This window comes from Tachysurus vachellii, chromosome 24 (assembly GCF_030014155.1).
Source record: "Tachysurus vachellii isolate PV-2020 chromosome 24, HZAU_Pvac_v1, whole genome shotgun sequence".
Lineage (NCBI taxonomy): Eukaryota > Metazoa > Chordata > Actinopteri > Siluriformes > Bagridae > Tachysurus > Tachysurus vachellii.
The window spans coordinates 1,910,456-1,932,229 of record NC_083483.1 but is presented as its reverse complement, the minus strand read 5'-3'; the positions used below and the strand labels follow the sequence as shown (position 1 = coordinate 1,932,229).

General features: G+C 41.5%; 2 protein-coding genes across 5 annotated transcripts in view; both read right to left on the bottom strand.

Moving 5' to 3' along the window:
- Positions 1–28: 28 nt before the first annotated feature.
- Positions 29–7,965, bottom strand: retreg2 (reticulophagy regulator family member 2). Its single transcript, XM_060860059.1, has 9 exons — positions 7,523–7,965; positions 6,828–6,931; positions 6,710–6,740; positions 4,463–4,592; positions 3,966–4,050; positions 2,972–3,109; positions 2,596–2,684; positions 2,358–2,493; positions 29–2,019 (listed from the first exon to the last, which is right to left on the bottom strand). The coding sequence occupies exons 1-9, from the start codon at positions 7,774–7,776 to the stop codon at positions 1,424–1,426; spliced, it is 1,563 nt and encodes a 520-aa protein (XP_060716042.1). The 5' UTR covers positions 7,777–7,965; the 3' UTR covers positions 29–1,423.
- A 3,316-nt stretch (positions 7,966–11,281) lies between these two features.
- Positions 11,282–21,774, bottom strand: part of prkag3a (protein kinase, AMP-activated, gamma 3a non-catalytic subunit) — a 12,933-nt gene continuing 2,440 nt past the window's right edge. For 2 of the 4 annotated variants that reach the window (XM_060860908.1, XM_060860912.1), the window contains 11 exons: positions 19,852–19,958; positions 19,613–19,694; positions 19,360–19,418; positions 19,042–19,102; positions 18,093–18,147; positions 17,887–18,013; positions 12,977–13,142; positions 12,710–12,747; positions 12,383–12,529; positions 11,617–11,807; positions 11,282–11,386 (listed from right to left, as the gene is read on the bottom strand). In XM_060860908.1, the coding sequence (XP_060716891.1) occupies positions 11,688–11,807; positions 12,383–12,529; positions 12,710–12,747; positions 12,977–13,142; positions 17,887–18,013; positions 18,093–18,147; positions 19,042–19,102; positions 19,360–19,418; positions 19,613–19,694; positions 19,852–19,958 (962 nt within the window). In that variant the 3' untranslated portion in view covers positions 11,282–11,386; positions 11,617–11,687. The remainder of the gene's footprint in view (positions 11,387–11,616; positions 11,808–12,382; positions 12,530–12,709; positions 12,748–12,976; positions 13,143–17,886; positions 18,014–18,092; positions 18,148–19,041; positions 19,103–19,359; positions 19,419–19,612; positions 19,695–19,851; positions 19,959–21,774) is intronic. The other 2 variants (XM_060860911.1, XM_060860910.1) reach the window with 2 other exon arrangements.

Here is a 21,774-nt window from a genome sequence, read left to right as displayed (position 1 = left end):
GAGTCAGGAAGTAAAAATGATCACGATGCAAGATGCCAAACTGTTTTTAATAGAACACGACGTCCTGTGGAAGAAATCAAATAATGCAAACTGAGCAAGGCGTTACATCAAAGTCGTACAGTATTACGTCATTACTGAGCGATACGGATAAATAAAAAGTCCCCGAGCCCCAAGACGACAGACATACACACTATATATATACACACATATATATATACATATGTGTGTGTGTATATATATATAGATTTCGATATATAAACATTAACACAACTATAAACGATAAAACATCTCTTTAAAGTTAGACTAGTATAATCTTGAGTGCTTTAGGTCTCTGGGTTAAGGATCTGTGAACCTACACGCTAATAAAACAACGTTGTCCCTTGTCTTGTGTTTTTACAGCGAGATGTAACGCTCACACGAGGATTAACTCCCTTCTTTATATACGTACGTGTATATTTTTTATCACCATGACGTTAAGTAAAACCTCCGAAAAGCAGGATTTCTTACTAGCCGAAAAAAATCATGCTTAGTGAAATTCTTTCTGTGACGATTTCATCATCATCATCATCACCACTATTTGGGAGAAGTGTGGGAAAGAAAGAAAGAAAGAAAGAAAGAAAGAAAGACGTGCTTTTCATTAAAGTATAAAGCAATTGTGAACAAAAGATAAATTGTACAGAATTCTGGTGTGTAAGCAGGATGTCGTAGCGGACGGATATTACGGCCTTTGAGCTTCATCTTGAAGGAAAACTCCACCCAGAAACACTAACGTTTGTGTATTCATCGATAAACGACTACAGAGTTCAGAGAAGTTCAGAGAAATTCAGGGAAACAGTGACCTCGCATACAACCTTTTTTTTTTTCCTTCCCACAAATGTTAGTGCCTAAAACCGAAAGTCACACAATTCGCCGTTGTTTTGAGAAATCCAGACTACAGAAACACTAGACTCAAATTCCCAGAATGCAAAGCAGATTCAAAGCAGCAGAGACACGGTTTAGCCGGACAGGGCTAAAGGATTAAAGTGCCGCTGCATCGCTCACTCTAACTGAGTAACTCTATCTGACTCACCTCACTATCAGCGACGGCGTTCTGGGGAATCGGACCAATGCGTCTAAACAGTTTTATATATACGTAAAAAAGAATTAGTAAAAGTTGTTCAGGGTCGATTTTTCCTTCAAGAGCTCAAGTGATACCTAAGATTTTTTTTTTTTTTCTTAGACGCAACGATATCATTCCATATATTTATACATACTGGACATGAAGGTGCCAAAACGTCTCATCTGTCAGCAGTCTTCCCTTCTCACTTAAACACAACCCTCGGTCAGGGGGAAATCTCCACACAATAAAACAACAGTGACTGGCTTCAGTGTGTTGATCTACACTATAAATAAACGGCATTTCTGGACGTTGATATGGAACATGCTAGGACTCCTGCGGTTGCTGGTCGATCGGCGGCGCGTCTGTCGGAGTCACCTGTCCGTCAAACCCTAACCCAAGCCCATCGTCCATGTGCTCCAGTTCACTTTGGTCCAGAAGCTCAAAGTCCTCGTCCTCTGGCACGACGAGCGTCGTGTCCTCGCCCGTCCTGTCCCCTTCCTCGGGAGGTGACTCCGTAGGACACGGCGGCGTTTCGGTAGGAAGGAACTCGGCCACTTCGGGAGCCTCGGCCGCCTCCGAGGAGCTCAACAGGGCAGAAAGGGTGTTTTGCACCACGGTAGAGATGGCAGTGCTAACGATCTCCTCGCTGAGGGCCTCCAGGGTGCGAGGGGACACCTCGGGCTCACTTGCTGCACCGCGGCCTTGTCCTTGTCCATTGAAGTGCGTGTTAACGAAGTGCAGCGGAGAAGCGAGGTGCTGGATGAGCAAACTGGCCGGGCTCTGAGACTCCTCCTGAGAACCCAGTGGAAAGTGAAAGAGTCCGGGCTCGATGGATGGAAACTCCTCCACCGAGGGGAATTCTGGGAGATCCTTTGAGAAGCTTTCCTCAGGTTCACTGTGAACGCTCTGCTGGTCCAAATCTGTGACGCAGACAAACTGCATTTAACTAACATGTAAACATTTTCATCTTTTTACCGAAAACAAGTACAATATTACAACTTATTTAAATAATTTGGTACTAATTTGTAATAAATCAAAATTAAGTTAAGCTCAGATTTCTCACAGCGTCTGAAAAAGGCACTAGATTCCTGTTCCAACTACTACTGATCTTAATCTCGCTCGCTGTCTAGACAAGAAACAGAAACCGTCACGTCTTTAATAGCAAATAACAGATTGGTGGACGTGTAACTTACTGCACGCACACACACACACACGCACACACACACACACACAGGTTAATACACTGACTCATCAGTACCTTCTGAAACGTCTGTAAGTTGTGGTGTGGTCGCTCTGGACACAGAGAATCCTCCACTCTCGAGGATGGACGCTTCCTCGTCAGACAGCTCGGAGTCGGTGATGGCCATCGCCAACGCTGTGGTCTTTACGTCCACCTGAGGACAAACAAGACAACCAATCAGCATCGAGAATCCTAACGTACAACTAAATGTCTTCTCCATATACACATATACAGTATGAAGTAATAAGTGACTTACCGTGGGGGCAAAGCAGGACAGCTCCTCCTCGCTCTCACTCTCTGTCTCAGCCCTCGGCTCATCTCCTTCTTCCTGTTCCTTTTTCACCTCTGCGTACACACACACACACACACACACACACACACACACACACACACACACACAGTAAGTGGATTCATACAGACAGGATGTGAAAACCTGCATGCTAGAACAAGTCTGTATGACATGCATATCGTTATTAAACACTTTTATTAGAGCAGCTTTAGTCCTTCAGCCTGTCCAGCTCTCTCACTCTCTGCTTCATGTGATAAAATCATTACAGTTCGGATAACAGACGTCTACGGCGGTGCGTGACGGCGTCTTTACGGCGAACTCGTGCAGACGTTAAAGCGCTCACTTCTCTTGTCGTGTTTGTGGTGCTGCGTGTCTCCCTTCATGCTGTAGTCCAGCTTCATCAGGATCGGCTCCAATCCCGTGTACATCTTCTGGATCAGCTCGTGGTACACAACCAGAGGCCACAGCAAGACGCTTAGCACTAAACACACACACACACACACACACACACACACACACACACACACAATAACATTAGCTGAATTTATGGCAGCAAAATTGTAATGAATAAAATTCACCTTGTGATACCTGAGAAACGGCTCAGTGACTCCGCCCACTTGTTTTCTATTGGCTCACAAACCCCCAGTTTGTAAAACAGCACCTATATAAACCTCTTCACTTCTGTGTTCTTTCCCCTTCAGTGAACTGCCTTAAGTATTGGCACCCTTTGATTTGCATCTACTACCTTCTCAGAACTACAAATAAACTAACAGACGGTAATTGGGACATTAACATATTTTATTTCCCAACTTGATTAACTTATTCGAATAGAAAAAAAAAGTATAGCAAAAAAAAAAATATTTTTTTTTGCAGCTGTCCAGACAAGTTTATGTAAATTATTATTCTAAATTAAATTGTGTAAAAAATAAATATTTTTTATATCAATTATTTAGAAATATTTATTTGAAAACTGATTCAGAAAAATTGTAAAGAATATTTCCTATTTAAATAAAACAGAACATAAAACCTTTTTTTTTACTTCATATATGCAAATATTAAAGAAATCTATTGTGACACTTTGACTTCGATTGTAACGCGACTTAAGTAAAAAAAAATCCCTTCGAATATTCACAGATATTTAATAAATATTTAAAATATTTTTAGATGCTTTTCCGAAGTGCTTTATTTTTTATTTTGAGAAGCAAAATTTTCACTCAACAAAATAAGACAATTTGCTTCAGTGTGTATTCAGAGGACGATTAAAAATAAAATGAAGGTATAAATACAATCACTCACTAATATATAAATAAAGTTTAAAACAAAGCAGGTTTGCTCACAAATAATGTAGGAGATCATGATTCCGGGTATGTAGTGTCCAACCACGGCCAGCACCAGACATCCTGAGCACGTCATCACACAGAACTGAGTGGACAACATCACACACACACACACACACACACACACACACACACACACACACACACACACACACACACACACACACGCACGCACAAAAAGAACCTGAAAAACCACAATGTCTTTTTATATGCAGCGACAAACCATCTCTGAAGCCCTAAAGGTTTAAACCTTGGCATTAACATTTTACTGTTAAGTACCATATGAGTCACTGGAGTGTGTTGGGTGTGTGATTAGTGTTGGCTTTCCTTTAAGTGGTTAGTTTCAACAGAGGAGTTTTTTAATGTATTTTGGCACACATTCAGGATCCATCTACACTACAGAAGTCTCACACTTGGTTCTGGTGTAAACTTCCATATACGTGCAGAAATGTCCAGCAAATTAAAAACAAATGAACGGTTTTAGACGTCGTCGTCACCTTGCCGTGATTCTGCCGTTTATACTGAAGCATCTCCTGGACGTAGAGGCTGCAGGTCAGGTAGCTCTCGGCGAGGTGGTGGCTCAGTTCAGCCACGCTCAGGAGCTTCGGGTGAACGCTCATGTTCTCTCTGTGGAGGAACGAAGAGGGAAAATATCACAACACAATGACTACTGTTTTTATGGGTATTTAATGAACCGTTCCAGATTAGACCACAACTGTTTAAATCTGAATACAGGTGCAAAGGTGAATATTTGGAACACACACACACTCCAACACACACCCCAACACACACTCCAACACACAGACACACCCCCCCACACACACACACCCTTCCACACAAACACCCCCCACACACACACACCCTTCCACACACACACAAACCCCCCTTCCACACACACACACACAAACCCCCCTTCCACACACACACACACACACACAAACCCCCCTTCCACACACACACACACACACACACACACACACACACACAAACCCCCCTTCCACACACACAAACCCCCCCTTCCACACACACACACACACACACAAACCCCCCTTCCACACACACACACACAAACCCCCCCTTCCACACACACACACACAAACCCCCCCTTCCACACACACACACAAACCCCCCTTCCACACACACACACACAAACCCCCCCTTCCACACACACACACACAAACCCCCCTTCCACACACACACACAAACTCCCCTTCCACACACACACAAACCCCCCTTCCACACACACACACACACACAAACCCCCCTGCCACACACACACACACACACACACACAAACCCCCCTTCCACACACACACAAACCCCCCTTCCACACACACACACAAACCCCCCTTCCACACACAAACCCCCCTTCCACACACAAACCCCCCTTCCACACACACACACACACACAAACCCCCCTTCCACACACACACACACACACAAACCCCCCCTCCACACACACACACCCCTTCCACACACACACCCCCCTTCAACACACACACAAAAACCCCCCTTCAACACACACACACACAATCCCCCCTTCCACACACACACAAACCCCCCTTCCACACACACACACACACCCCTTCCACACACACACACACACACCCCTTCCACACACACACACACCCCTTCCACACACACCCCTTCCACACACACCCCTTCCACACACACACACACACACACACACAAACCCCCCTTCCCCACACACACACACACACACAAACCCCCCTTCCCCACACACACACACACACACAAACCCCCCTTCCACACACACACACACACACACAAACCCCCCTTCCACACACACACACAAACCCCCCTTCCACACACACCCCCCCTTCCACACACACACACCAAACCCCCCCCCCACACAAACCCCCCCTCCACACACCAAACCCCCCCCCCTTCCACACACAAACCCCCCCCCTCCACACACACACACACACACACACACACACAAACCCCCCCTTCCACACACACAAACCCCCCCTCCACACACAAACCTTCCTTACACACACACACACACCTCCCTTCCACACACACACAAACCCCCCTTCCACACACACACACACCCCCCTTCCACACACACACACACCCCCCTTCCACACACACACACAAACCCCCCTTCCACACACACACACAAACCCCCCTTCCACACACACACACAAACCCCCCTTCCACACACACACACACCCCCCTTCCACACACACACACACCCCCCTTCCACACACACAAAGAGCCCCCTTCCACACACACAAAGAGCCCCCTTCCACACACACCCTTCCCCACACACAAACCCCCCTTCCACACACATACACAAACACCCCCCTTCCACACACACACAAAAACACCCCCCTTCCACACACACACAAACACCCCCCTTCCACACACACAAACACCCCCCTTCCACACACACAAACCCCCCTTCCACTCACACACACAAACCCCCCTTCCACACACACCCTTCCCCACACACAAACCCCCCTTCCACACACACCCTTCCACACACACACAAACCCCCCTTCCACACACACACCCTTCCACACACACACACAAACCCACACACCCTATAAACAACTTTTAGAATTCAAGTGATGTTTCTTTATGAAGATCCGTCTCTAAAACAGCGAGATGACGATGTCACACACACGATACTCTGTATGTAATTATACAGATTATGTTCATGATGTGGTGACCTGTACGTCCGTAAGCTAATACCAGATTAAGACCATAGTCCGTACCGTTCTATCCCGGGTGCCTCTGTGTGGAGCGCTGTGAGGGACAACAAAAATAAAACAAGGTGAGGATGTAAAACGATGCTTTAAACAAATGTACACCTGAAATTAACAGTAAATGTACCAGCAATCTGTGGCAGTTTGTCCTTCCATCTGTCCAACAGGGTGAAGGCCAGCAGAGACGCAGCGATGAAGAACAGAGGACGTAAAGAAGTAGACGACAACAACCTGGAGGACAAATGACCAGAAACACCAACCAGAGGGAGTCGTTTATACAAAAGTTTGTCTTGTTAATTCATTAATTAATTGATAAGCGCTCGTGATAGGGGGCGTGGCCTAGCAGTTTGATCACGTGACCAGTCACGTTTCCGAGCTGGAAATTCATTAAAAGTATTTAAAAAAAAATCAGCCAAAATACTTTGAGATTGATTTCAGGTAAAATAAATAAACCATTAAAATGTCACGTGTATTCCTGTTGCTATGGTAACACACATACTATCCTATCAAAGTACTTTAAGTGCTTTTATTAGGATAAAAATAATTACTAATAGAACACTATTTATTAATATAATAACTAAGCGTTCACGTCGCATTTCACGTCAGAATGGAGCTAAAGCTAAGCTAAGGCTAAGCTAAGCTAAGGCTAAAGCTAGCTGCCTAACTCATTAGCATCTCTGCTAACTTCTACCATTTTGTGACGGACATTTTGTGTAAAAAAAAAAATAATAATAATAATAAAAAAAATAAAAAATAAATGTATAAACCCGTTAATTTCCCGGTTGGTTTAAATGACGGTTAAAACCGTTATTCACCGCGTACCAGAAGGCGGTGTTGAGCGCGAGCGCAGCCACGGCACTGTGCACGGGCGTCTCCCACACCAACAGTCTCTGTGCGCACGACAGCGCGCGCTCGTAGGGCGCGAGCCACCGCTGCAGCCGCCGCCGGAGCCTCAGGAGCTCGGGGCTGTCGCTCCGCTCCGTGCACGGGAACAGCGCCTCGAGCTCCACCGGACTGCACGAGGAGGAGGAGGAGGACAGGACGTACGGGCGCGCGGCCTCCTCCCCGCTCGCCATTTTCCTCCTTCTTTACCTTTGTGTTGCTGTCAGCGCCCTGAGACCCCGCAGCTCTACAGCGAGCGTCACGGAGCAGCACAACGAGCTCCAAACAAACCACGCCCTGTTCACTACACTACGGCCCTGTTACATAACGCGCCTCTACACCATCACCAGTGCTGCACAAATCCGGTGTACACGCCACACAGAGCACTCACGTGGCTCCTGTCACGTGTGTGTTGTTTACCGCGAGACGACTAACACGTGTGTTTTCAGCACCATCTGCTGGACAGCACACAGAATCGTCCTGTTAGTGATTCGTTACTGAAGAAAAAAACACTTTAAACACAATTACAACAAAAAGAGATAAATAAAGAGACGTTTTTGTACAGACGTCTTAAGACTCCCAGCATTATTATATTTGTTCTGTCTTTTTTTTGTCGTAATAATGACTTCATTTATCTCGTTATCTCGGAATGGACCCGATTATCAGAATCAGAATCAGAATCAGGTTTATTGGCCAAGTGTGTTGACACACACAAGGAATTTGGTTCCAGCAGTTTGTGACTCTCAAAGGTACAGAAATAAACAACACTCTACTATACAATACAATACACACATAAATAACACTATACTATACAATACACACATAAATAACACTATACTATACAATACACACATAAATAACACTATACTATACAATACACACATAAATAACACTATACTATACAATACACACATAAATAACACTATACTATACAATACACACATAAATAACACTATACTACTGTATACTATACTATACAGACATAAATAACACTATACAATACAATACAGACATAAATAACACTATACAATACAATACAGACATAAATAACACTATACAATACAATACAGACATAAATAACACTATACTATACAATACAGACATAAATAACACAATACTATACAATACACACATAAATAACACTATACAATACAGACATAATTAACACTATACTATACAATACAGACATAAATAACACTATACTATACAATACAGACATAAATAACACTATACTATACAATACACACATAAATAACACTATACTATACAATACACACATAAATAACACTGTACTATACAATACACACATAAATAACACTATACGATACAATACACACATAAATAACATTATACTATACAATACACACATAAATAACACTATACTATACAATACAGACATAAATAACACTATACTATACAATACACACATAAATAACACTATACTATACAATACACACATAAACAACACTATACTATACAATACACATAAATAACACTATACTATACAATACACACATAACACTATACTATACAATACACACATAAATAACACTATACTATACAATACAGACATAAATAACACTATACTATACAATACACACATAAATAACACTATACTATACAATACAGACATAAATAACACTATACTATACAATACACACATAACACTATACTATACAATACACACATAAATAACACTATACTATACAATACACACATAAATAACACTATACTATACAATACAGACATAAATAACACTATACTATACAATACAGACATAAATAACACTATACTATACAATACACACATAAATAACACTATACTATACAATACAGACATAAATAACACTATACTATACAATACACACATAACACTATACTATACAATACACACATAAATAACACTATACTATACAATACAGACATAAATAACATTATACTATACAATACACACATAAATAACACTATACTATACAATACAGACATAAATAACACTATACTATACAATACACACATAAATAACACTATACTATACAATACACACATAAATAACACTATACTATACAATACACACATAAATAACACTATACTATACAATACACACATAAATAACACTATACTATACAATACACACATAAACAACACTATACTATACAATACACATAAATAACACTATACTATACAATACACACATAACACTATACTATACAATACACACATAAATAACACTATACTATACAATACAGACATAAATAACACTATACTATACAATACACACATAAATAACACTATACTATACAATACACACATAAATAACACTATACTATACAATACACACATAACACTATACTATACAATACACACATAAATAACACTATACTATACAATACAGACATAAATAACACTATACTATACAATACACACATAACACTATACTATACAATACACACATAAATAACACTATACTATACAATACACACAAACAACACTATACTATACAATACACACATAACACTATACTATACAATACACACATACATAACACTATACTATACAATACACACATAAATAACACTATACTATACAATACACACATAACACTATACTATACAATACACACATAAATAACACTATACTATACAATACACACATAAATAACACTATACAATACAGACATAAATAACACTATACTACTGTATACTATACTATACAGACATAAATAACACTATACTATACAATACACACATAAATAACACTATACTATACAATACACACATAAATAACACTATACTATACAATACACACATAAATAACACTATACTATACAATACACACATAAATAACACTATACAAGAAAACAATGCAGATGATGAGATACACTGACAGATGGCAGGGGGTACACTGAGCCTTAGGAGTTTGGAGTGGAGAATTTCCAGAATTATTGTATTAAAAGCCGAACTGAAGTCGACAAACAGAATCCGGTCGTCTGTCCCTGGGCTGTCCAGGTGCTGCAGAATGTAGTGCAGTCCAATGTTGACTGCGTCGTCCACTGATCTGATTGCACGGTAGGTAAACTGTAGGGGATCCAGCATCTGTTCTGTGACAGTCTTTAGGTGGGACAATACCAGCTGTTCAAAGGTCTTCATGACAACAGATGTCAGAGCGACAGGCCTTTAGTCATTCAGTCCAGTGACAAAGGGTTTCTTGGGGACCGGGACGATTGTTATTGTTATTGTTATTAATGTGTAATGAATGATTAAAACCTTAAGCCTTTATTCTCATTAACACTGTCAATTGTTTGTATTCGTTTTGTCACGGATTTATGATTTGTGATTTGTATTAATGTGTTGTTCTGTGCCGTAAGAGCCTTGTTTTTTTACACTAACGTGCGCTGACTTTAACTGTGCTTTCAGAACAGATTGTGGATTACCAGCAGTAGGGTGACATTATTGTGTTCGATGATAAAGATAAAGACCTCACAGCCTCCTTCTTAGGTGTCGGACACTTGTGCGGAGTCCCTGATCAAAGTAAAAAGCAGACGATCACCTGATGCTAAACATGTTAAAATAAACAGTAGTAACAAATTCGTGCCAGGTTTCAGTACAGCTGCTGTTTATTTCCTCTCAGTAGACACAAATGGTACAAAAAATATTTACAGCAAACAAAACAACAACAAAAAAAGACACAGCGTTCAGTTTAGCAGCTGTTGAAGCTCTTATTTCCACGGGGAGTGTGTGTGTGTGTGGTGTGTGTGTGTGTGTGTGTGGTGTGTGTATCAACATCGTGTCACATCACTCGGCAATATCTGGGGAGAAAAAATACAAAACATTTAAAATACTTCTAGGAACTTTTTCTACACAAAGAAACGATAAAATAATGAAATAAAAATATTAAACACGAGAACCGTCATAAAAGTTAATAAATTAATTTTTTACCAAGTTTGATTACTTCTGTAAGACCTCATTAAAGTCCCTAATGTTCCTAATTAAATTCCCTTCAGTGTGTGTATAAAGATTAAAGGTGGGAAAACATTACCGGTGGCGTGTGATGGAGGAGAAGGTGGAAGGAGTGAACGTAGGATGAGGCGTGGACTCGTCACGTTAAGGCTACGCGAGCAGAGCATCGATGCCCGCTGGAGATAAAATCATGGCCTGGAGAAGATCTGAGAGGGAGATGATGCCTTGAACCGTGTCGTCGTCTCGGTCCACCAGAACCAGCCTGTGAACCTAAACACGAGGACAGACAGCAGCATGTCTACTGTATAGATATTGTACAGTTTGAGGAGTTAAATATACATCACGCATCACAGTTAAAAGACCCCACCCACAAATATATAGCTGGATATCACACCGGGAAAATTTTATTTTTATTCATTCAGTTTATTTGTCTAACATTGTCGTACAGAAGTATAGAAACAGAATACAAATGTTAAAGTTTATCCCTAATGATCGAGCCTGAGGTGACGGCAATGAGGAAAATCTCCCTGAGATGATGTGAGGAAGAAACCTTGAGAGGAACCAGACTCAAAAGTGAACCTCATCCTCATTTGGGTGACACTGAACAGTAAATAATGTAAATGTAAATAATGTCCTTTATGTCCAGTGGAACTGTGTGACCAGGAGCTCCTGAGCAACTAACAGGTCAGAGTCATTTCTGACTTCATTACAGACTTCACACTAATTCCTTCCTGCTGAAAGTCTTTAAATGTTCACAAATCAAACGAACCAAAACACTCAGACACTAAAACCCAGATATTTAGCTGTCTGGTACACTGTGGTTTCAGTTTAAAACATCTGCCCACCTCTGCCTTGGCGATTCTGTCGACGGCGGTCTCCAACGTTTCGTCAGGATAACACTTAATAACTCCCTCGACGAAACAGCGCCGTCTCCTTAAAGCCTCCTTCATGCTAATGCTCAGGTTGTTGTAGGTTTTCTGTGCGGCCAGATTCTGCGATCAAAACACACAATTAAAAAAAAAAACAATGCATGTAATTGTAATACATTTATTGCAGACAGACGTGAACAGAAGGGCAAAATATCCTGGGGTGTAAAAACTATTGCTGTCTGCATTTTTATACCCTGTCATATATATGACACCTAGAATAGTTGAAGTTAAAATTTTACTTACTATTACGTCAAATCTTGAGTAAAGAGCCACTACCTTACCTAGAAAAAAAATGTATTAATAATAATAATAATAATAATAATAATAATAATAATAATAATAATAATAAAAATTAATTGTAAAATCGCAAGGTACTATAAAAAAATAAAAATAAATAAAATAAATAAAAATAATAATAGAAAGACCATGCTACATTTATTATTATTATTAGTAGTAGTATTTTTAGTGATATTAAATTTGCTTGTTGTTTTTAAGTCAATAATTTGTCACCATTTTCGTCCACCACGGGCAGTGCAGATACTCGTCTCTCCACGAAAACAGACAGAGCGTCGTACACCGTGGCCGTCTGCTGTATAGTGGCGATGTCCCGGAAAGTCCCGACTCCCGCTTCTTCAATTTTCCTCTGCAGAAATCGTGGTGTTGGGATCGTTGATCTCTGCACATAACATATAAATGCCAGGCGGAAGCAATTGGGCGTAAGACAGACTTTTTTAGGGCTGTTCCAAAATGACATGATCATAGAGCAGGACTCAAGGTACTGTAGTGACGTTCACAGCTAACAATCTATACCTGAGAATCACCGTGAAACCAAGTAGACAATGAGAAAACTGGGAAAACCAGGAAATGACTGGGACATTGGAAACAATAAATCCACTGAGACACTAAGAAGTCTGGAAAACACAGGGAAAGCAGCAAACAACTGGAAAAAATAGCAAACCATAAGAGAAACCGACAAAATCACTCAGGAAACGAATAAAACCACTGGGAAAAAAACAGAACCAGCCACTGGGGAAACCAACAAACCACTTGGAAACCAATAACAAACCACTGGGGAAACCCTCACACCGCTGCGGAAACATACCATTGCCAAAACCCACAATTAAAAAAGGAAGAACTGGGAAAGCTCTTAAAGGTACTGTAGGGGTAAACCTACTGTAGAAGCCACTGGGAAACCAGAAAGTCTTACGGAAAGCAGGAAGATGAGACAAGAAGAGACCAGAAGAGACAGATATAACAGAACAAACAGACACTGGGAAATCAAGATGGACTCAATAAAGAAAGTGTCATCAAAAACAGAAAGCTGCAGGCCCTCGGAAGCCAAGAAACCACAAGGAACTCTGAAACCAGAAAACCACTGGGAAACTGAAAGGTACTGGGATGCCTAGAAACCATTTGGATAATTGATTGCTACTAGGACAGGATTCGCCAACCCGCGGCTCCGGAGCCGCAAGTGGCTCTTTCATCCCTCTGCTGCGGCTCCCTGTAGATTTGGAAAATAAATATTTAATTTAAATTTATCTTATTTTAGTTAGTTTTAAAAAAAATTTAATTCTAAGATTATGATGCTCTTGTAACATTAAAATAAACCATGTTTAATTTTTTTGTCGCTCAAAATATGCGTCATAGCCGCCGACTTGTGAAATCCGACACACAGAAACAGAAACATTTTTGGTTTGCTGCAGCCGGCAAGTTAAAATTACTTACGGTAAGTAAAGTTGGTCACATATTCACAGATTGGAGTTTCCTGAGTCAATAACTCCTGAGCTAAACGCTGTTACTACACAAATAACACCTCTTTTTTATAGTAGTAATGTAGAGACGCAGCTGTAATACACTGTACTGTCACCAGCTCACACACATCACTGTAATACACTGTACTGTCACCAGCTCACACATCACTGTAATACACTGTACTGTCATCAGCTCACACATCACTGTAATACACTGTACTGTCACCAGCTCACACATCACTGTAATACACTGTACTGTCACCAGCTCACACACATCACTGTAATACACTGTACTGTCACCAGCTCACACGTCACTGTAATACACTGTACTGTCACCAGCTCACACACATCACTGTAATACACTGTACTGTCACCAGCTCACACGTCACTGTAATACACTGTACTGTCACCAGCTCACACACATCACTGTAATACACTGTACTGTCACCAGCTCACACACATCACTGTAATACACTGTACTGTCACCAGCTCACACGTCACTGTAATACACTGTACTGTCACCAGCTCACACACATCACTGTAATACACTGTACTGTCACCAGCTCACACATCACTGTAATACACTGTACTGTCATCAGCTCACACATCACTGTAATACACTGTACTGTCACCAGCTCACACACATCACTGTAATACACTGTACTGTCACCAGCTCACACACATCACTGTAATACACTGTACTGTCACCAGCTCACACATCACTGTAATACACTGTACTGTCACCAGCTCACACACATCACTGTAATACACTGTACTGTCACCAGCTCACACACTGTAATACACTGTACTGTCACCAGCTCACACACATCACTGTAATACACTGTACTGTCACCAGCTCACACACATCACTGTAATACACTGTACTGTCACCAGCTCACACACATCACTGTAATACACTGTACTGTCACCAGCTCACACATCACTGTAATACACTGTACTGTCACCAGCTCACACACATCACTGTAATACACTGTACTGTCACCAGCTCACACACATCACTGTAATACACTGTACTGTCACCAGCTCACACACATCACTGTAATACACTGTACTGTCACCAGCTCACACACATCACTGTAATACACTGTACTGTCACCAGCTCACACACATCACTGTAATACACTGTACTGTCACCAGCTCACACACATCACTGTAATACACTGTACTGTCACCAGCTCACACACATCACTGTAATACACTGTACTGTCACCAGCTCACACACATCACTGTAATACACTGTACTGTCACCAGCTCACACACATCACTGTAATACACTGTACTGTCACCAGCTCACACATCACTGTAATACACTGTACTGTCACCAGCTCACACACATCACTGTAATACACTGTACTGTCACCAGCTCACACACATCACTGTAATACACTGTACTGTCACCAGCTCACACACATCACTGTAATACACTGTACTGTCACCAGCTCACACACATCACTGTAATACACTGTACTGTCACCAGCTCACACACATCACTGTAATACACTGTACTGTCACCAGCTCACACATCACTGTAATACACTGTACTGTCACCAGCTCACACACATCACTGTAATACACTGTACTGTCACCAGCTCACACACATCACTGTAATACACTGTACTGTCACCAGCTCACACACATCACTGTAATACACTGTACTGTCACCAGCTCACACACATCACTGTAATACACTGTACTGTCACCAGCTCACACACATCACTGTAATACACTGTACTGTCACCAGCTCACACACATCACTGTAATACACTGTACTGTCACCAGCTCACACATCACTGTAATACACTGTACTGTCACCAGCTCACACACATCACTGTAATACACTGTACTGTCACCAGCTCACACACATCACTGTAATACACTGTACTGTCACCAGCTCACACACATCACTGTAATACACTGTACTGTCACCAGCTCACACACATCACTGTAACACACTGTACTGTCACCAGCTCACACACATCACTGTAATACACTGTACTGTCACCAGCTCACACACATCACTGTAATACACTGTACTGTCACCAGCTCACACATCACTGTAATACACTGTACTGTCACCAGCTCACACATCACTGGAATATACTGTACTGTCACCAGCTCACCACACATCACTGTAATCACCAGCTCACACACATCACTGTAATACACTGTACTGTCACCAGCTCACACACATCACTGTAATACACTGTACTGTCACCAGCTCACACACATCACTGTAATACACTGTACTGTCACCAGCTCACACATCACTGTAATACACTGTACTGTCACCAGCTCACACACATCACTGTAATACACTGTACTGTCACCAGCTCACACACATCACTGTAATACACTGTACTGTCACCAGCTCACACACATCACTGTAATACACTGTACTGTCACCAGCTCACACATCACTGTAATACACTGTACTGTCACCAGCTCACACACATCACTGTAATACACTGTACTGTCACCAGCTCACACACATCACTGTAATACACTGTACTGTCACCAGCTCACACACATCACTGTAATACACTGTACTGTCACCAGCTCACACACATCACTGTAATACACTGTACTGTCACCAGCTCACACACATCACTGTAATACACTGTACTGTCACCAGCTCACACACATCACTGTAATACACTGTACTGTCACCAGTGTTACCTTCATTTTAGATGTCAAAAGGGTTTTGTGGCTCCTTGTGTTTTTTTTTTCTGTGGGAAACGGGTCCAAATGGCTCTGGGAGTGTTTAAGGTTGCCGACCCCTGGACTAGGAGAACATGCAGGTTAATGGAAATCCAGAATCCAGGGGGGATTTATAGGAAACTGGAAAATTACAATCCCTTTGCAACAACAGGGATCCAAAGGAAACCAGGAAGTCTACGGAAAACCAGGAAAGTACTAGGAAGCCAAGAACCCTCCTGGACAACAAGTAGGACACGGAAAACTGGAAGAAACTGGGAAAGAACTGGGATGCCAACAAACCACTTGGAAAATAGATGACAGCTGGGAAGAGACATGGAAGGTAAATAAATCAGGGAGGATCACAAAGGACACTGGGAAAACAGAAAGCCATCAAACAAACACTGGGAAAACCACTGGGAACATGGAAGGCACTAAACAGAGAGGGAAGACCACTGGAAAACAAATAGTCACATATAGGGGAAATAGGTAGGCAAAGGGGATTTCCAAGAAACCAGTGGGAAACCAAGAAGGCATGAGGAAATTTGTGGGCCACTGGGGAAAAGAGGAAACCAGTGGAACAACTGGAAGGTCCTGGGAAGTAAATGAACCCCTTGGAAAATGTTGGAACCAATGAAATCATTGGCACTGGGAAACCAGGAAGGCAGTTAGGAAGCTAAAAATAGGAAACGTTTAAAAAAAGCTGCTAACACATGCAACACTTTCCATCAACTCAGTCAACCAAATGAATGTTCATAAACAGGAAGGGATTAAAGGATCAGGCTTAACACAGGAAAATAATGATGAGGGGGTGTGGTCAAGTTGGGGAGGAGCTGCAGAAACCAGGAAGTAAACAGGAAGTTTTCCGAGACACTGAAATCTCAAAATACAAAAGACAGTACAAAGAATGAGAATAAAATTCTAATGTCGATAAATTAAAATGGTCTTACTAACAAATATATACAGGAATCTGAGAATTCGCTTGTGGGTTAAAATGTGGAGGACGTTTCCAGATTCAGGGTCGATGACAGGCAGACGGTGGATTTTGTGCTTCAGTAAAGAATAAACGGCATCAAAGAGGCTGTGAAAGAAACAAGAATTAGAAGTGTGAAGCCTTAGAATTGCACTCTGAGGTCTTGTGGGGTTCGAGCTGTAGTTACCTCGCGTCAGGTGTGATGCTAATGAGGCTTTGGTTATAGTACTGCAGGTAAACGTCTAAAAAGGAAACGACAAGGAGGAAAAACAGTAATGTGTATAGACAAAAAAATGACCATCAGCGTTAAGTTTCACTGATTAAGCGTAATGTGGAAAAAAAAGGTTTTTAAAAATCTAAAATTGTACAAATAAAAGCATTGAAAATAATCATTCATGAAAGTTTTAAGTTTAAAAACAAATTAATTATTTAAAAAATAAAAACACAAAAACATTTACAGCTAGAAAACCTTACATCCAAACATTTTACAGTGAAAAGAAAATACATTCATTCATTCGTTCATCTTCTACCGCTTATCCGAACTACCTCGGGTCACGGGGAGCCTGTGCCTATCTCAGGCGTCATTGGGCATCAAGGCAGGATACACCCTGGACGGAGTGCCAACCCATCACAGGGCACACACACACACTCTCATTCACTCACACAATCACACACTACGGACAATTTTCCAGAGATGCCAATCAACCTACCATGCATGTCTTTGGACCGGGGGAGGAAACCGGAGTACCCGGAGGAAACCCCCGAGGCACGGGGAGAACATGCAAACTCCACACACACAAGGTGGAGGCGGGAATCGAACCCCCAACCCTGGAGGTGTGAGGTGAACGTGATAACCACTAAGCCACCGTGACCCCCAGGAAAATACATAACGATAAAAAAATAATAATAAAAATAAAGTAAAATCCAAATGAAATATTTAGTGTAATTAATCCATTTCTACGTAAATGAACTAAAATGAAAGAAAAAATATCAGGGAAATGAATAGAAATTAAAGGATGCAAACCTAATAGATTTTTTTTTGATAGAATTTTATAGAAATATATTTTTTAACTGCCACATGACGATTAGAACATACAATACAGACTGATATCATCTACTTAATGCAGCTCATTTACTTTGAAATGAATCACCTCTCCATGTCTGAATCTTGTGATCCTCCAGCTCGTAAATCTGAACCTTTAGGACGGAAAAAAAAAACAAGTAGAAATGTTCAGAAGAAACGCGATGTGAAGAAAATGCAAGATTTCACACAGGTGGTTTAAAGGAACAGTCGGATTCACGAATGAAGCGTAGTCGACGTGAGCCGTCGCGTGGTTTACTCGACAGCTCGGGAGCTTCAGACACCAAACAAGTTTCGTTAAAAATGTTTTGAAATGAGGTGAACACTGTGTACGTGGTTCTATTCCTTGCACACATCTAGTGTCACTACTGACCATGGGGGATTTATAGTAGCGATGGAGAATGTTGATGAAGTCTGTGATGGTCAGCATACCTGTACGTCACGGAAGAAAGAAGATAGTGAGAAATATTGGAAAAACAACCATGTGCTGGATCAAGTGCTATTCTATCATTTGCACAGAAAATCAGCTGCCTGCATATCCCAACTCTGACTACGTGTAACTTCTGAACTTAATAAATAAGACAAGAAACTTGATTAGCATGTGTTTGACTGTCTCTGTGTCTTACCCACAAATCTCTGCAGTTTGCTGTCCCACAGTGGCGCCGCTCGTAAACCATTTGCCACTAATGCAAAGAAGGCTTTCTTTACCTGTAAATAAAAAAAATATATATTTAGGTAATAATCATTTTAATCACCATTGCATATTGTCTATAAAAGCTACATTTTGTTCATCTGTAATAGAAAGCCTTTAAACCTCTGGGTTGTTGGCAGAGTGTCTTCTTAATTAAATTAAAACGCAACGTACCTGCAGAGCCGTGTCGAAAATGACGAGCTTACAGCTGGTGGGAATGGCGTCGTAACAGCAGTACTTCTTCATAAACTTTAGGTAAGCCTCAGCTCCCGAGTCAACTGCTGGAAGAAAGACAGGGATGTGTCTGTGTGGAGAAGAATGAGATTCTCCTGCATTCTCCTAAACTGCTGCTACCGACCAACAGTTTCCTTCACAACTAATGGAGTAATATTTAAAGCCCATAAATAAATCTTTAAGAATATCCTTTAAGTCTGTCAGCTGTCAGGGTGATGAACTGTCTGTTCCATCAGGTCATGAAGTAGTTCAATGATAGACAGGATTAAAGATCAGACCCTTAAGACCTGTGCAGACCAGCTGTGCGTCATACTGCTGTACATGTTTGACCTGAGCCTGAAGGTGGGGAAAGTGCCACAGCTATGGAAACATCCTGCGTGGTGCCTGTATCAAAGACGTCGCACCCAAAAGACCTTGGGGACTACCGACCAGTAGCACTGACCTCGCATCTGATGGAGACATTGGAGAGGCTGGTGCTAACTCATCTCCGACCTCTGGTGAGCTCATCAATGGATCCACTTCAGTTTGCCTACCAACCTGGCATTGGAGTGGAAGACGCTGTCATCCTCCTCCTGAATCGGGCTATTTCGCAGCTGGGAGCACAGCGAGACAGTCATGTTTTTTGACTTCTCCAGTGCTTTTAACACCATCCAACCTGTGCTCCTGAGGGATAAGATGGTGTACATGGGAGTGGACCATCATCTGTGTGCTTGGATATTGAACTACCTCACAGACCGACCACAGTACGTGAGGACTCGTGACATGGCTGTCTGGAACACTGGAGCCCTGCAGGTAACGGTTCTGGCCCCGTTCCTCTTCACCGGCTACACTGCAGACTTCATGTTCAGCTCAGCAACCTGTCACCTACAGAAGTTCTCTGATGACTCTGATATCGTCGGTCTGATCACAGATGATGATGACAGGGAGAACAGAGGAATGATTCAGAACTTTGTAGACTGGTGCCAACGGAGCTGCCTCCAGTTAAATGCGGGGAAAACCAAAGAACTGGTGGTGGATTTCCATAACAAACTTCATTACCACCAGTGAACATTCAGGGAAAGGATATTGTGACAGTGGACTCTTACAAATACCTGGGTGTTCATCTGAACAGCAAACCGGACTAGACAGACAATACTGAGGCAATCTATATGAAAGGACAGAGCAGACTCTTTCTGCTGAGAAGACTAAGGTCTTTTGGAGTGCAGGGAGAGCTACTGAAGACCTTCTTTGACTCTGTGGAGGCCTCAGCCATATTCTATGGTGTGGTCTGCTGGTGCAGCAGCATCTCTAATGCAGAAAGGAAGAGACAAGCTGATCAGGAAGGCCAGCTCAGTCCTGGGGATTCATCTGGACACTGTACAGGAGGTGGGAGAAAGGAAGATGGTAGCAAAACTATCATCATTGCTGGAGAACGACTCTCACCCCCTGTATGAAACGTTTTCAGCTCTGAGCAGCTCCTTCAGTGACAGACTGTTACATAACTAAGTGTCTGAAGGTGACTAAGTGTCTTTCTCCCTGCTGCTATTAGACTTTACAATCAGTAAAGTGAACCATTCATCATAATTACACTCTGTTATTACTGTTTAACTGCAATAATAAACAACAACAAAGCATTTTAAACATGTACAGTAACAGAATTCTTTGAAAATGTGCAATATTACCTGTGTGCAATATGTCTACAGTGTAACTACTACTCTTATTATACACTTTTGTTTTTGTATTAGATTAGATTAGATTAGATTAGATTAGATTAAATTCAACTTTATTGTCATTACACATGTACAAGTATGAATATATGTGCTATGAATATAATATACAGATGTCTATTACTATAAACTAAAATTTACAGAAGGGTGTGTGCTA

Excerpts from the sequence above, each read along its gene's own strand:
- retreg2 (XM_060860059.1), bottom strand. The coding sequence starts at position 7,776 with ATGGCGAGCGGGGAGGAGGCCGCGCGCCCGTACGTCCTGTCCTCCTCC. Across the intron at positions 4,593-6,709 it reads GAGGCACCCGGGATAGAACG|AGAGAACATGAGCGTTCACC; the intron begins GTACGGACTATG and ends GTTCCTCCACAG. Across the intron at positions 4,051-4,462 it reads AACGGCAGAATCACGGCAAG|TTCTGTGTGATGACGTGCTC; the intron begins GTGACGACGACG and ends TTGTCCACTCAG.